This window comes from Festucalex cinctus, chromosome 2, assembly GCF_051991245.1.
Source record: "Festucalex cinctus isolate MCC-2025b chromosome 2, RoL_Fcin_1.0, whole genome shotgun sequence".
In the NCBI taxonomy this organism is placed as follows: domain Eukaryota; kingdom Metazoa; phylum Chordata; class Actinopteri; order Syngnathiformes; family Syngnathidae; genus Festucalex; species Festucalex cinctus.
Genome location: NC_135412.1, coordinates 27,857,656 through 27,875,044, shown reverse-complemented (window position 1 = coordinate 27,875,044; position 17,389 = coordinate 27,857,656). Strand labels below are relative to the sequence as shown.

General features: G+C 39.6%; 1 protein-coding gene across 5 annotated transcripts in view; it reads left to right on the top strand.

Annotated features, from left to right (window-relative positions):
• The window catches only part of cpne5a (copine Va), a 130,493-nt gene that overhangs the window by 67,614 nt on the left and 45,490 nt on the right, over positions 1-17,389 (top strand). For 3 of the 5 annotated variants that reach the window (XM_077514171.1, XM_077514172.1, XM_077514173.1), the window contains 3 exons: positions 8,574-8,637; positions 16,077-16,180; positions 16,304-16,408. In XM_077514171.1, coding sequence (XP_077370297.1) covers positions 8,574-8,637; positions 16,077-16,180; positions 16,304-16,408 — 273 coding nt within the window. Of the gene's footprint in view, positions 1-8,573; positions 8,638-11,540; positions 11,594-14,285; positions 14,522-16,076; positions 16,181-16,303; positions 16,409-17,389 lie in introns of those variants that run through there. The other 2 variants (XM_077514175.1, XM_077514174.1) reach the window with 2 other exon arrangements.

The following is a 17,389-nucleotide window of genomic DNA, read 5'->3' as shown; positions in this document are numbered from 1 at the left end:
CATTAGAGAAGAATTGAAGAAAATGTTACGTCTTTTAATGATGACTTGATTTGGCTAAGATAAAATATGAATCAGATTACATGTTCACTGAATTTAAACACAAACCTATCTGCCTCAAATGTTACACAAACAACAGCATCTTGACAGTTCATTTGAAAAGCAAAAACATGATATATTCAACACTTAAAGGGGAAGTCAGCCTTAAACATTTGTTGACAATAATATGTTATATGATCTCTCTAGTCTAAACATGACATTCTGATTACATTTGTGGAATATGAGTTATGCAGCAAATTCCAGGCATTTAGATCAATATCAGAAGGCGGCCATTTTGCCACTTGCTGTCGAGTGAAAATGGCACCGGAGTAGCTCAGGTCTCAAGTAACAACCAATCACAGCTCAGCTTCAGGAAACAGGTGAGCTGTGATTGGTCGTTGCCTGAGCCCTGAATAACTTTGATGTCATCTTCAGTCGACAACAAGTGGCAAAATGGCCGCCCCCTGAGATTGATAAAAATGGCTGGATTTTGCTGCATAACTCATATTCCACTAACGCGATATTAACCAAAACACTGTATTTAGACTGGGGGGGGGGGGGGGGGGGGGGGGCTTGTTGCATATAACATATTGTCAAGATTTTTATTTTTTTATATTTTTTTATTTATTTATTTTTTTGGGGGGGGGGGTGACTTCCCCTTTAATAGTGTTTCAAATGCAAAAGGTGGCTTGTTAAGGGATCTATATGCACTCGTAAAAATGCAAATGCAAATATAGTTACAATACATCTTTACAGGGCAAGGCCAACCAAACAATAATGTAAATAATGGCAAATTGAATTTGACCCACAACATAACAGGAAGTTGAAACCAGATCAATGAAACATGTATGTCATATTTAATGTTTGTGTTATTTATGCATTTAATGGTTTATGTGTCGTCTTAATTGTTCTGAGAGTCCAACTGTAAACCTGAAGACCACACCCTGCACCAGCTGCTGTATGAAGAATAAAAAAAAAAAATCATCTTCTTCTTGCACGCTCACACTCGGACTGTTGAGCAGACAACCCTCCCCCCTTCCTCTCACGTGACGTGTTGCAGCGTTGTTAAATATCAAGAACATCCCTCATCTTAATGACCTCGTGTGAGCAGCATCAACAATTGCTTCTTTCCTCCTCCCTCTTTTCATCTCACCTCCAACCACATTTCGGATACAGAACGTGGCCATTGTGAAGCACCCTGGCCTAACATCAGGCAGCCTCCAGATGGTCACATTATATAGGACCATGCATACAGTAGAACATGAGCATACATTTTTATTAAGGTGAATTGACAATTTTTTTAAATCTATTTATTCAGTCAAAAATGAAAGGAAGAAATGCAGCTTTGCCTTGAGAAACTATTTGAATTCATTCTGTGACCACGCTCATTAATCAAAACATATCTCAAATCATCTCTCCCCTTTGATATGGATGAAATTCAATGGACATCAGAGTGCAAAATGTAAAGGGGTTTTTACATGTTTAAAAAATGGTTCCGAATGCTCTCACTCGAGTTTTTAACAGTCCCATGAAACTGGACCACTTCACACTGGTCCTAAAATCTCTACGCTGTCTTCCAGTGCAACTCATCTTTATTTATGTAGCGCTTTCACAACAGCTGCAGCCATAACAAAGTGCTTTACAGAACATAACAATAATACAATCAGAACAAACCAAGTACAAAAAAAATACATTTTAAAAGCTTCCTGTTAGTTTTCAAAGTACACAATGGTCTTGGATGTAAATATATTCCAAAACCTTTCAGTTCTGTAGAAGGCTTATCTAGAATATTATTTCTCGTATGAATCGTGTGGCTTTACTAGTGTTGTGATCATAACTTGATCATTTATGTGTTTTGTTATTTTACTGTTTGATTTTATTATTGTATTACTCTTATGTTAAGATTTTATCTTGATTTTCATCTTTTTTACTTCATCTTCTTTTTATTTTTATTATTATTATTATTCATTTGCCTCTGCACCATTTCTGGTATATGTTCACAGTGTACTACTACTTTCCTGCCAGAGGGGTGGGCCAAGGGGGTGGTAATCCTGGTCATCACACACACACACACACACACGCACACGCAGTCTATAGGTACCATAAAAGAGGGCACTTCTCATCGACATAATGCATTTCCCTAAATCTTTCCCTAACCTCAACCATCACAAATTATTGCATTAAAAAAATGAATGGGCAGCAAAATTATTTCAGCTGATCGATACAATCAGACGCATCAACAGGGAATTAAAAAATTACCTGCCACACTCCCTGCACCCCCACCAACAAAATTGTTCATACTCAATGCACTCATCCGCTCTGCTTTGCATGCCACTGTTTCCTGCACACACACACGAGATGACGCATGGGCGGACATGGCAAGCGACATGAGACTGTATACTGCCACGCCTTTATGATGCCACGGCATTGCGGGCGCGAACCGTTTGACTGCATGTCGTAAAGCATGACTGATCTCATTTGCGGGGCGAGCTGCTGCAGATTCGCAAGCTGTTGGCTCGCATTACCTGCAGCAGGCCGTGTCCGTCAAGCAGGTTAGCGCAGGAAGTCGCACATTTCACATTATTTCATCATCAAAGCGATGCAGGGAGCGTTACGATCACCAGCCAACATTCCACTGAGGACAGTCACAAAAAAAAGAAGAAAAAAGAAACAGCAACTGTATTTACTGTATTTGTTCCTCCAAATACAGGAGCGATATTATGGGTGTCTTGGGTCCACAGCAGGTTCCAATGGTAATCAAGGAGGTTGTGGTTTAAGATTGTGAACATAAGCATGAAGAAGGTTTGACACATTCTATTGGTCTACATGTTCTTCTGCATGTTCTAGTGGTGCTTAAAAAGGTTCTCATAGTCCACTCCAAGTTGGGAAGGTTCTAGAGGTTCGATGGAACTAGGTGTTCTACATTAGGTTCTAGTAATGATCAAGGAAGTTCTTGTTCATGAATTTTACAAAGGTTCTAGACATTCTACGGGTCTACAGGTAGATATTCGACTACTACCGGCTTGTTAAAAAATAACTCACCATGAATGAGACATTGTGATTTCCTAAGCAGGGCTGTAGTCGACACATTTTTTGAACTCGTGGACTTGATGCTTTGGCATTTGTCTCGAACCCGACCATTATATTTTATCCACTCCAACTAAGGTATGCTTTTATTTGTGTAAATTAACGTCCTTTTTCAAAAGAAACTTGAAATACAGTTTTTTGGATTAACAAAATAGACCAGCATTGTCATCAGCCTACCCGTGAGCATAATGAAATTTCTCCAATTTTGTGGTAGTTTGTGGTGTTTTAAGGTCTACTCTTGATCTCATGTGGACTTGGACTCGGACTTTGTGACTCGAACTTGACTCCATAAAGGTGGACATTTGACATGTAAACACTAGGAAAAAATGTATCGAAATGGGACTACTACAGTTGTACGGCTGTTTTGTCCATTGTTCACTCGGTCATTTTGACCTGTGTTGCTTATTGGTATCGATCTGTTGTGAGAAGTTAACATGATCAGTCTTTTCATAGATGAATATTTCTAATCAATAATAACAATTAACGGGCGGCACGGTAGTCGAGTGGTTAGCACGTCCGCTTCCCAGTTCTGAGGTCTCCGGTTCGAGTCCAGGCTCGGACCTTCCTGGGTGGAGTTTGCATGTTCTCCCCGTGCCCGCGTGGGTCTTCTCCGGGTACTCCGGTCTCCTCCCACATTCCAAAGACATGCATGGCAGGTTAATTGGGCACTCCGAATTGTCCCTAGGTGTGCGTGTGAGTGTGGATGGTTGTTCGTCTCTGTGTGCCCTGCGATTGGTTGGCAACCAGTCCAGGGTGTCCCCCGCCTACTGCCCAGAGCCAGCTGGGATAGGCGCCAGCAGCCCCCGCGACCCTTGTGAGGAATAAGCGGTCAAGAAAATGGATGGATGGATGGAATAACAATTAACAGTATTTTGAGCAAAATTGTCATTTCTGAAGTGTAGTGGTAGCCCTTCACATTAAAGAGATAGTTCGGATTCTTTGACATGAATCTCAATTTCATCCTCACCTCCAATGTGTGCGATCAGCACTGACTTACCCCTGACAGCGTTCTGTGACACGAGTTCTGGTCCGGTGTTGGACGAGAGGAAAATAGTCCAGCAAGTTGGCTGGGGTCACCTAAATAAAGCGTTTTTCTTCGAAAAACAATTCGTGTTCAAAAGAGTGATACATTTGCATCACAAAACTCCCTCCTGAAAAAAAGTCAGACTCTTTAGATTACCGCCGGGCACTATTTTTTTGTTCGTTCGTATCACTGCGCAGCGCACTGCTGATAGCCATCCAATCCGTGACTCACATCCGTGATCCGATCGGAACCGTGGCTTTTGTTGCACCACTAACTACTAGTAAATAATTTATTTTATATTCCGTAGAATGTTTCTAGATATGAAAAGATACAATTTAAACATTTACAAGTAAATGGGAACATTTACACAATAACAATAAAGTGGTAAATAACTGGTAATTAATTTTGAGAAGCAAAAATTGTTTCTCCGAATATTACATTAACTAACTGCTTTAAAAAGGGTCACTTTGCTACAGATTGCTCTTGTTTTGGTTCTGAATATAAAGATGGGATACGGCTGTTTAGTATAGAGGTGACTCTTTTGTAATGGGATAAAGGTCCGGGCCACCCTAATATTTTGAAAAAAAATCCCAAGCTATTTGCCTCCTCTCATTTTCCAATATAATAACTTTGTTTCAAATTAACTGTAATATATAAACAATATACAATTGCTTGCCTGATTTTGGCACATTTAATAAATTAAAGTTGAAAATTTTTAAAGTGGCCCTTCTATCCTTTGATTTTTCTGTATGTGGCCCTCAGAGGAAAAAGTTTCCCTGTTGTACATGTACCACAGCAATAGAGTCTGTGACATTCTTTGATCAAAAATACCCCAAGGATAAAGAATTAGAGATGTAATTTAGGAGCATATTTCCTGCCATGGGAAATAAGCTTTTTATGTGCAGATCTGTCTTATTCAGTGTGCCAGTTTTCATCCCGCCCTGCATACTGTTGGCCAATAGTGAGCCAAGCCTTCATTAGATTTACAAACATTGTGCTGGATTTTGTGGCCAGCGTTTGGCCATCGCCTTCAGCCTCGTTTGATCGTGGCTGGCCGCTTGCTTCTACTAGCAGAAGCTGAGCCCAGAATGTGGAAAATAAGCACCAATCACCAACACCCCGATACAACCCTACAATTTACCATGTCAAAAACTTTGCAAATCTCATGCTGCATTTTGTGCTGTTACCCAACACTAATCTGTGAACGCACACACTCACAGTGAGTGGCCATTTAAGAGCCAAACGAAGGCAGCATTTCATCACCAAGCTGCCAAATGACACTTGTCAATAAATGATGCAGTGACATTGCCAAACCCCCCTTTTTCTTTTTTTTTTTTTTTTATTTCAGACCGATACCAGTACGAGTAATCACCCTTGACTATATATAGATACTACAATATAGCAATATAGATACTACAAATACTTTTGATACATAAAATTCCAATAAACACACCAAGAGATATAGATAAAGCTACTTTCTGAAGCATGTGATGATATGCCAGTGTGTCAAACCAACGCAGTGTAGCGCCAACATGGAGGACTTATTTGATTTGTATACTTAACTAATTTAGCCATTTTCAGCAATAAAAAGTTTATATTTTGTCTAGAAATAATTTGATAACTTCATTATTTTGCATGTACAGTTAATACCTTTAAAAGCACATTTTGATACTTGCTTTCAATTGAAAATGACATCACAAGTGCTCATAACTCAGGTAAGACCAATTACGGCTCACCTGTTTGCTAGGTTTGGTCATGTGACGTTCGCAAACGTGAACATGATTGATCGCTACCTGAGCCCTGAACACACGTGATGTTATTTTCAGCAAGTGGCAAAATCTGTTTTTAAAGGTAAAAATTATAAATCTATCAAATTAATTCTAGTTAATATTAACTTTAAGTATTGATGACTGGTATCGGTAGAACTTTATGAGTATCCAATACCTTGAAAGAAGGCCGGTGCTAGCCCGATATGATACTTGTAATGTAGTTCTCGTCCATCCTGACATTTTATTGTCAAAACTGTTAACTAAAACATAAGTGCTAACACCACAGCTCTGCTTAACTTTTGACTTTGACATGATAGTTCTTCTGCGATTGTCTGGCAACCAGTCCAGGGTGTACTGGTTGCCTACTACCCCGGCTGAGATAGGCTCCAGCACCCCCCGCGACCCTTGTGATGAATAAGCGGTCAAGAAAATGGATGGATTGATGGATGATAGTTCTTCTGCCAAAATGGTTCTTTCACTCCAAAACTTCAGCCAGCCTAACTGGCCAAGAAACTCATAGTGGGGTTGCTTCTGTTAATTAGTGCCACTGTTTGATAACAGTGGAGCGAACGTGCAGTAGTCTCACTCACAGGCGCAGTTTTCAGAAATTGACACATAACGAGAGATTTGATTTGAAAGGTTGATTTCACATTAGGGTTGACTATTTCACATGAAAAAGTCACTCATCATATTTCCCCTTTCAGCACTCAAGAATATGCTTGAAAAGATCCCTCTGAGGCCAACGCATCTTAACGGGATCGCAGTGACGGCTCGGCCATTATGGCTCGGCCTCAGCAGTGAAATGTTTACTGGCTCCTTGGAGGTTTCCATCAAACGGCGACTCGTCTGGAAACATCAATAATTCAAGGGCGCTTAATTCACCTTGAAAAGGGCCCCCGTGGAGCTTGAAGAAGCAACTGGAGATCGTCTGCCCTCGACGCTTCATTTGTATTCTCGCCTCATTAAAAGATCTGGCGTAGCAGGGGCGCATGTAGGATTTGTAGTATTAGAGCTGCTTAGACCCTCATTACAATGGCAAATGCACAGCATGTTAATCATGACGTATTTTTGGTCAAATGAATAATGGGTACACCTCACAATGTCACTTTCAAAATGTATGGTATTTTTAAAAATGTCAAAAAAAAAAAAAACAGTAAATTGATTTCTTTTTTTTCCCTTACGGGGCACCGTATACGAGTATGCCAGAGCTAGCGCTTCCCAAAAATGCTTCTTGAATGTTGAGTTTTTGGGCATGTTAAAGCTCCCAAAAAGACCATTAATGAACAAATATATAAATTAACATAATTTAAGCTGTTGACCTGTAGTCCTATGTCAGAGTTCTGCAACCTGTGGCTCTGGAGCCACGTGTGACTCTTTAGTCACTCTCATGTGAATCGCAAAAAAAAAAAAATTGAAATTATTTACATAATTTTTTTCAAGAAAACATTCTTTAATGAATTAATGATTAAAGAAAAAATGAAAAATAAAATGTCAGAGCCTAAATTTTTAAGTTGTCAGAAAAAGAGAAAACTTCAATTAAATAAATAAACAAATAAACCTAAAAATGTCCAAAAGTCATCATAAAATGTCCAAAAAGGAAGAGGAAAAGCAGAAAATTGCCATAAAATATCCATAAAATTACTAACAATGTCAAAAAATGAATACAAAGGTATAAAAGAAAAAAATTGCCATCAAATGTCTACAAAATTGGCAATAATGTCAGAAACTGATAGCAAAAAAGGCAGGAAAAAAAATAGTCATAAAATGTCCAAAGAAAGCAGAAGGAGAGAGGCATAAAATTACCATATGTTCATAAAATTGCCAAACGTGTCAGAAAGTTGACAGAAACGCAGAAAAGTCTAAAAAGCCTGGGAAAATGAAGTATGAAAAATTACTACAACAACAACAAATCCTAAAGCAGAAGACAATGCTGCATATTTGTGTGTTATGATGCAACTCTAATTAGCTCTTGGGCTTTCAGTACACTAGACTAACACTAAAGTTTGTTACAATGTTCAAATATTTGTTGGCTCCAGTCAGATTTTTGAGTATTTATTTGGTCTATGGCTCTTTTGACAGTAAAAGTAGCAGACCCCTGCCCTACTCAACTTGAATAGACTAGCTGCCCTGCACCCCAATGATGACAAGCACAGCGCATGTATGGATGAATATTAATCAAATTCCCTTTTTTTTTTTGCTCGGGAATTGTCAAGATCCGCATGGAAAAACAGCTAAATATGAATTATCATCGGAACAATTGATCTTGTAATATGATGTTCACATAATAGGATTGCTAAGCCACCATAGCCGCTCCCGTGTCCTAATAAGTCTTCATGCTCTGACGGGATTTTTTCAGGCAGATAAGAATCACATGTGCTCATGTGTTTCACCAGTTTTCCACCACATTGCATCAAGATGAGAAAAGAAAAAAACAAGATGTACGTCAAAGTAGATGCAGCAGTCACGACGGAGAAACCAAATCATGCGCTCATTAGAGCTGTCACGCAATTTCTCCAGTGGCTTGTCGGTGCAGTTTTACATGAGAAATGCGCGTGTGAGAAGGAGTTACGGTGCCGGCCGCCGTTGATTTATGTAGTTGCTTGTGACGTGACGTGCCCGGGTGATTCTAATCATCGTGTGTGTTTTTCTTTCTGCAGTGGGATACCCGGGAAGAAATGCGGGACCATTATCTTGTCTGCTGAGGAGTTGGGTAACTGCAGAGTAAGTTTTCGGCTTAGAACATCACAAGGAGATATATTATGCACCGGCAGCACGGTTGACGAGTTGTTAGCATGACAGCCTCAAAGATCTGAGGATCGCAAGTTTTCAGAAGACTGCATAAAAACACACAGTATTAACATTTGCTTTCCACGTAAAGAAGACGACGCTGTCCGTCCACTCCTTTGTGCATTTTCAAGGTTACATTTCAACCAAGTGGTCTTTGATTTTACGGAGCTTTGTGTGACTGTGTTCTGAAAACGTGTTTCTCAGAGTGGAGATTGAAAATGTTGGGCCAAATTGAATGTTCGGCAGTTGGCTCACTTAACACTTGGCAAGGCCGTCAGATGCGCATATGCCACAATATTTGGACCGGGTGGCCATATGCAAATCATCAATACTGTTTTTCTTACTTTTATTTTATTTTAATTCATCTTCTTTTTTCTGCACCCCTAATGGCTTAAAGGGATAATTTACTTATTTAGACATTTTTGGCAGTCAAACATTAATATTTTGCCTATCATAAATTTGACATTTTCACTATTTTTCATGTACAATTAGTACCTTTAAAAACACACTTTGCAACTTGCTGTCGACTGAAATGACATTACAAGGGCTCAGCTCACCAATCACAGCTCACGGCTGTGGATGTCACATGACCAAACCTAGAAAACAGGTGAGCTGTGATTGGTTACCTGAGCCCTTGTGATGTAATTTTTAGTCGTCAGCAAGTTGCAAAATGAGTTTTTAAAGGTACTATTTGTATGTGAAAAATAATGAAAGTATCTAATTATAGACAAAATATTTACTTTTTATTGCTATAAAAGGCTAAATAAGTGAAGTATCCGTTTAAATAAATAGGTTTACGTATATATTTAAAAATATGTATTAGAAGTGGTACAACACAAATACTGGGCAACACAATTTTTGTTGTGTAAGGCCTGATGCTATAGTTAAAAAAAAATTGGGGCTGCATGGCAAATTTTTAGGTATAGGATCCCCGTTTTCTTTCAAAATATGAAATGTGTATGTCCATCCACCCATCCATCCATTTTCTTGACCGCTTATTCCTCACAAGGTTCGTGGGGGGTGCTGGAGCCTATCTCAGCTGGCTTTGGGCAGTAGGCGGGGGACACCCTGAACTGGTTGCCAGCCAATCGCAGGAAATGTGTACATATGTAAAGAAAACAGTAAAATTGAATAGTTAAAAAACTATAAAAGCAAAATAAAACAAAACGTTCTTGATTACAAGGTGAAGAGAAAAGTCAGCACGATCCCATCTTCCTTTCTATGCGAGTTTTCTGTTTACAGATATTGATCATAAGTGACCTATTGGGAACTGCACACACCTCACACATGTCGATGAGTCCAATCATAATCAGCTCTTCTGAATACAGTCTTACTACTGAGCTGAGCTAAACTTGACTTACAAAAACTGAATCAGCATGACAATTTTAGTTTTAATCAGCACAAAAATCTAAAACAACACATTTTGTGCCCAGACTGCCCGCCAACCTTTCAAATGTGAAATTAAACAAGTCAGTCTTTATTTTTTCATTTTTATTTTTTGTTAGTTGACTATTACTTATTGGTTATATCTGGAAGGAAGCCAATCTCAATTTTGTCAGATTGTGACGTAACAGTGTGGCCATTTTGCTTGATGCCGCCCCCGCAACAAGTTTCCTTACTTGCTGATGAGATACTGCCTCCACCTTGGAAAATATCATTCAAACATTCTTTTTTGTTTAGACTTTGCAGCCCCTGCTTTGTTGCAATGCCTAAAAGAGACCCTCACACCACCACCTCCTCCAAAAAATGAGTGTTCTAAGCTGTAGTTGTTTCATCCTTTGTGGATTTTGACACAAAAGTATGTCACAGAGTTTTCATTAAGACACCTGGGAACACTTTTATATTGTTAAAAAAAAAAAAAAAAAGTGCCAGGTGCCTCCTTTTAAAGACACAGACCTCCCCTATAGACATGTTGTCTGTTGATTCCAGGGTATGTGTTTAATAGCATATCGTCTGCTGTGATCTCTATTGGTTCAATAAGGATGGTAAACAATCCTATTAAGTTCTGCCTGTGAAGCCGAGGGAAGACTTAACGTTCACAACTCGTTTCCCCTCTGGGCTATAAAGTTGTTGGTGGAGCCGCATGCGTTTCCTCCATGAATGTTTAATGATATCAAAGAAAGCAAGCATCAAACAATTCGATACTTGCTAACTTTATGTTCGTCACAAAGAGAAAGAAGCAGCTGTTGTTGTTAAACAATCTTTTCTCACTATTCACTAATGTTTCTGTTCTTGTTCGTTTGAGCTTCACAGCCACTATACCGTGTTTATTTACACATAATTGTACAGTCTTGTGTTTACTCACACTTTTATTGACATTTACTTTGGACTACAGTTTATATGAAACTTTTTTCAAAAATAGTCTTTGTCCTTTGGACACACAAAAAAATATTAATATTATTGTAAGTTTGTCATTTAATGTCACTGAGCCGTGGTGGTGACACTTTTACTTCATTATACTGCCCTCTGGTGACTAAGGTGGGCACACCAGAAGGAACAGCACAATGATGATGCACAAACGCTTCAATTCTTAACATCCTATTTATCTGTCATTGCTCTGTTTTTATAAAGCACAATATTGTAGATGGCTATAAAAAACGCACATTGCAAAATCTAAATGATGAAAATGTTTTGGGATCGTTGTTTGCGGTGTATTTATTGACAAGATTATTAATAAAGGCAATTAAAAACATTTTTGGGGACGTGTCCTGGCTTTAAACAGCTTTGTTTTGATGTAGGTTGAATGTGCGTGCGAGGGACAATGGGTGGGTGCGCCAACTCTGTCAGGTTGTTGAAGGGGGTTTGCGTGGCTTTCGGGAGCATTTAGGAAAGGCCGTGCTGGATGATTCAAGCCTGCGCCAAAGTGATTTAATCACTGACGAAATCACTGGTAAATTCTTTTTTGCACTCTCCCGGGAGAGTTAATTCATCCACTTAGCCACATTTTCCAGAATGTCTACCTGAGGCCGCGACTCCATGGGTAATTGACTTGGCTCAGTGCTAATATTTCCCATTTTAGTGTTCACTATTAACACACTCTCCATCTAATATCCGCCCCAACACTCTGGTGGGTTTCTAGCGGATGCAAATGAGAGAAGAAGAAAAAAAAAAAAATGACACACAGCAGTAAAGGCACAACGGGATCTTTTATTCCCACTTATTCAGAGCATGTTGTACTGTATATGGGCTTTTTAGCACTTTAAAAAATGTTTATTTTAAATTCATAATTATTCAGGGTACAGTTTTTAACTGAAATGTACTACATTTTGAACAGATTACTACTCGTTCGCTCAATTGTCCGTTATGTGTAGCCCGGAGAGTCAATGCTATAGCAACCTTGAACTCTGAATCATATCAAGCTAACGTTAGCTAACGACCCTACTGCACTGAGTTTGAGAACAGGCTGATTAACAGACATTTACTGGGCAGAATGAGTCTTCAAATAATGAGTCAAGTTCAGTGTTATAGTCTGGCTGTCCAGGGGGAGGAGTTTAACTGCATGTGATAACGGTGCCATTAGCAGAGTGTGCTTATGGTTACAGTATGCTAGCTAGTGGTTATGGCATGCTACTTTATCTTCAAATTGAACCTATAATCAAGTCTGGTGTTCATATCAGAGACCAACAGTAATATTTGTTTAACCATAATATGAAATAGTTACACAATGGGGTGTGCGCGTGCGTGTGTACACACACACTCTTTGAATTAGCTTGCTGGGAAGCTTTCAGGTTGGACTGAATGACGCTAAGTGGCTAAAATAAATTGAAAATGCACACCCAATAACCACAACCGCGAGACTCTTGAAAGTGACACGTGTGGTGATTTTATTTTTATGGATGTCAAGGACATTAAAAAGTCACTAACATCATACGTCTCCTTTAAATGATGTTTGCCAACTAAATGTGGATGTGTGGAGCTGAACAGCACAATTATAGAATGAGATGTTCTGTTAAAAAGCCACATTGGAGAATATGAATTTGTGAGAATGGCTCGATAACTTGACCGTGACACCAAGTGGAGGAGAAAAAGACCATTGTGGACTTGCTGGGCAATGTAAAATCTGAGAGCTGGCGATGACAAGAATGGGGGGGAAACAACAACATAAAAGCGGCTGATTCATTTTGCCTCCACTGACTATTTTAATCAGCTCTTCACCATTTTCAACATCCCGCCGTGATGATTGCAAACATAAAATATGATTGGAAGCAACATCGACGATGCAGAGGAGCTTTTTAATAGGTGTCATGAAATCAGCTTTCTCTCTCTCACACCCGAAGATGGAGGACAGTTGGACATTTTTCTTTTTCAGCAGACCACTTTTCTGTACAACAGGGGAGTTTGAATTACGCCATCTATGGTTGTTTAGATTGTGATGGTTGCTGATCCTGTCCGCTATCCTCATCCTAAAATGAGAGCAAGGCAAAATGGCCAAAAAATATATATATATATATATTTTCTGGAATTTGTTTCATTTCTCCGGATACAACCACGTTTTTAAAAATCGGCATCAACTTCCACAGAAATAATATAAGAAATTTGTGATATAGTGATAATTGATTTAAGAGTTTAATCCTTTCTCCATTAGTGGAAAGGATTACTTCCCTCTAACCAGTAACTTCCATGCTAATTTTTTTTCCATTTAATTGCTGAAGTAATAGGTACACTAATGGTGGGGGGAAAAAAAGTTTTCAAATTATTTTTCTTTGTTCTCATTTGGATTTGCCTGTAGACTGTAAAAGCCTATCAAAAACGGTTGGAGGACTTTCTGTCAGGACTTTCTCATAAGGTGTCTTTTACTTTTCGACTGTGCAGCCTCATTAGTATACAATAGCTAATAGCGTGACCACCATCTAATAGCAAGAGCTTTTTAAGGCCATGCTCATTGTCCTTCTAATGGCGGGCTACATTGAAATGATGCCCAAATGAGTGTAATTATGGTAATGTCAGCCTTTCTTGTGTATTATTAGCTGCACTCTAACGCACCCTGTGCATGCATCGTGTACAGAGGGCCCCTCCTCCATGCCCAAAGGTTCTGATCTATTCTCCTGCCTCTGTGATCAACAAGTTTGTTTCCATTTGATAGCCCCCTCTGTACTGCATTGAAACGCAGGAGCCATATGATACAATAAACATAATATGATTGATTGAATTTTATTTTTGACCATGCGGTCTTAAAACAAGAACCCAAGAACAAAGCAAAAACCTGGGCGGGGGAGTGAATTGGTCATGTCTGCTATCATTGTTAAACTGGGTAAAGTAAGAAAAAAATGAAGTATGGCCAGCAGATGGCAGGATTGGATGTCTTTTGTATGAAATCGCCACATATTAAAGGAATGCGGAAGCACATGAACATGGCAAATCTATGGAAATTCAACTGTTGCACGTAACTTGTGATCAAAGTGTTTGTTAGCGTTAAGTCTACTTCAGTCCCTCTCAAATGGGGGTGGGGCTGGCGTGGTGTGATGCGGGGGTGCTTTCTATGTTAGAATAAACTGTAATTGTACATCCACAACAGTAGGTGGCAGTGACACTTTTATAGTTAGAGAGTGCTCAAAGTGTTAGCTCCTCTGCATAGTGTACTTAAAACAATTTATAGACAAATGATACTCTTTACTGTCGTGGAGGAGAATGGGGGGCAAGAAATAATTGAAAAGCACTGGTGTACAGTACTAAATAGAGTGTCACAAAAGAGAAAAGACATGATTTTTTTTAATTGTGGGAATGCAACATATTTTATTGAGATTCTTTCATCTTACTTATTATATATAATGCACTTCAGGGTTCTCACAGGGTACAGGATTTCTACGAATAATATAAAGTGAGTATTTTTAAGTTTTCTCATGTAAAGTAACATTTCAAATAGAAGTTTTTGCGTCTCAGTCACTAATATGTATTATATTTTAAAATTATGTATTCTATCAAAATTGTTGTGTATAGTCTTAATTCTTTTCCAAATGCCCTTTTATGTGTAGACTTTCTTGCATCATCATAAGAACTTGCTGAGTCTAGTTTACAAGTAAAATTGATGACGTAGCAAATATACATACGATGTGCCAACACACGGCCTGCCATGAATAGTGTGCCAATAGTTTAAGTTAGTCAAATGTAAAAATGTTACACTTTTGACTATTTGTAAATACATTTATTTTGCCATCAAAAGCACATTTTCATTGTTTGTTGTCACTAAAGGACAACTTATTACCATCATAGTTAACCTTGCACATAGTCTTTTTTTTTTTTTTTTCATAAAAATCTTATATGTGTTTTGTTTTGTTTTTTGTCTTTTGTGTGCTGAAAGAAAGGCAGTCTTTCATTTGGGAGTCTATGTGTTTACATAGTCATAAAGCAAACTATTATGTGAGCCTTGAAATATTAGAATGCTCTAAATAAGTTCTCTTTTGAAAATGGTTGCCATTGAAAGTGTTAAAGCATCATAACACCACCACATAGATAATCATTAGCCTATTGCGGTTGACATTGTTAGCATTATGCTAAGCGGACATGATGTAAGGCCAAGCTATATGGTTGTTTACAAAATCCTACTGGTAATGGCAATAGTAATCTTGAAGCTTCTTTTTTTGAAGAATTGTAACTATCTGCCAAACTGTTGCATGTTGTGAAATGAGTCAAGTTCACTGCCACTACACAGCGCTTCTACCTCATGTCAAAAAAAATGAAATTGGGCCACATTGGCTTCTTCACTTCACAGTCCAGGTAGATAGGCTTTGAAGATTAGGAATTGGTCATGAAAATTTCTCTAATCCACTCCAAGCGGAACAGGGAAACTCTCCGTTCTTCGCTGTCATGGTAGCAAAGCCCTTAGCAGCCAATCGTGAAATTCAAAGTCTGGCCGGGTCAGCAACACAATATCAATCCACACTGAAGTGTTAAAGAGTCTTGTTTGGATGAATTTTGAAACAATCTGTCCCTAAGTGAGTCATAAACAGAGCCTTCAATGTAGACTGCGACTAGCTGTCTGGTGAGGACAGACTGTGATCAATTTGGGCCACAAATTAGCATTTTCTCTGCCTGTTAAACGTGTGACCACAGTATAAAGCTCCACCACCCCAAATATGCCATTTAACAAGACAATAATGACAAAGCAACACGCTATTTTTCTGTATAAACAAACAATGGACTCATCACCATTCACCAATCAATGTCATACCGACAAAGAAGCATTCACATTCACGTTTACAAATCTTCATTGAAGCTAGCATGCTAACACAACTTCAAACCCAGTAGCGCTTGTCCGGCACACGTGCTAACCACTAGTCCACCTTGTTGCCTTGGTCTGATCACTTCAAGATAAAAATTCACTGCGACGTACCTTCCTGGCATCCTCTGACGTTATCTTTTTCCATCATCTACAGGACTGCACCACCATGCAGTTTTGCGCAAACAAGCTAGATAAGAAGGACTTCTTCGGCAAGTCGGACCCCTTCATGGTCTTCTACAGGAGCAATGAGGATGGCACGTAAGTTTGTCGCTTGCTTTTTAGCGGAGGTCTCGTAAAGCTGAGTCAGTTGAGGGGCAGTATTGAAAAGGGTCCAGTGTTGCCGGTGTGCGCTTGAAATCCCTTTCGATCATTCATTCTCAGGTTCACCATCTGCCATAAGACGGAAGTAGTGAAGAACACGCTGAATCCCGTGTGGCAGCCTTTCTCCATCCCGGTGCGGGCGCTCTGCAACGGAGACTACGACAGGTAGGCCCAGTGACACCATGGAATCATTTATAAGCTACACCCTCCGAGTTTGACAACCATCGCAGCAGTGCGCTGCAGTCAAATTGGCAGCTATCAGATTCTTATCATCTTTAGTGACATTTGAAAGAGGCCCGATTCCAATCTGAAGAAATCCAATTCCACGTTCCCCGCCCTCCCTTTACGCTGATGACACGTAAGGCAACTGAGCCACATGGGAGCAAAAGAATTGCAATTGTCACTGAAAGCATGCAGTGTAAATCCAGCCTAAGTGAATGACCCACAAGGGATGTGACAAGTTGTAAACAGATTGCTGCTGCTGCTTCTTCGTGTCTTAGTTGATTCCCTTTGAGGCTGAGGGACACCATAAGCCGCACCACCACAAAATAACAAAGAAGAGGGAAATCTACGTTGTGTGTGTGCTGTGGTGTGTGTTCGTGTGTGGGTGTGTGCCTGATGATGTGGAGAAGTGGCCAAACTTTGGCCCCTCTCGCATGCTGGATGTCATCGAAGACGTTTTGTTTGCTGGGTTGCCGTCTGCGATCCCCTGCGAGGTAATTGGGTCAGACAGATGGAGGAGAGCCCGGATGACACCTTTGAGGATTTGGGCCAGCCAGAGGAGTCGCTGTCATTTGCAACCTGGCCTCCTTTGCCCACTTGAATGTCTTTCAGGTTTTTGGCTTGTTCTCTACATTACCTACGTACATAGAAGAAATACATATTTGATCAAATGTTTATATTGTCCCAGTCTAATAACGTAATTGTCACCAAGTACACTATTTAAAATATGTCAGCAATATGTTCGGACCCGTCGCCATGGGCGGGCCTTGGGGGTCCGTGCCCGCCCTGTCAGTCAGCCGTGCCCGCCCTAGCAAGATGACTCACCAACTATTCGTCCTATCAGTCACGTAAACTTGCGTCTTCTGTTTTAAGTAAAGCATGGCGTGCCAGCCAACCACATACCTCCTTTCAAGTTTGGCTGTG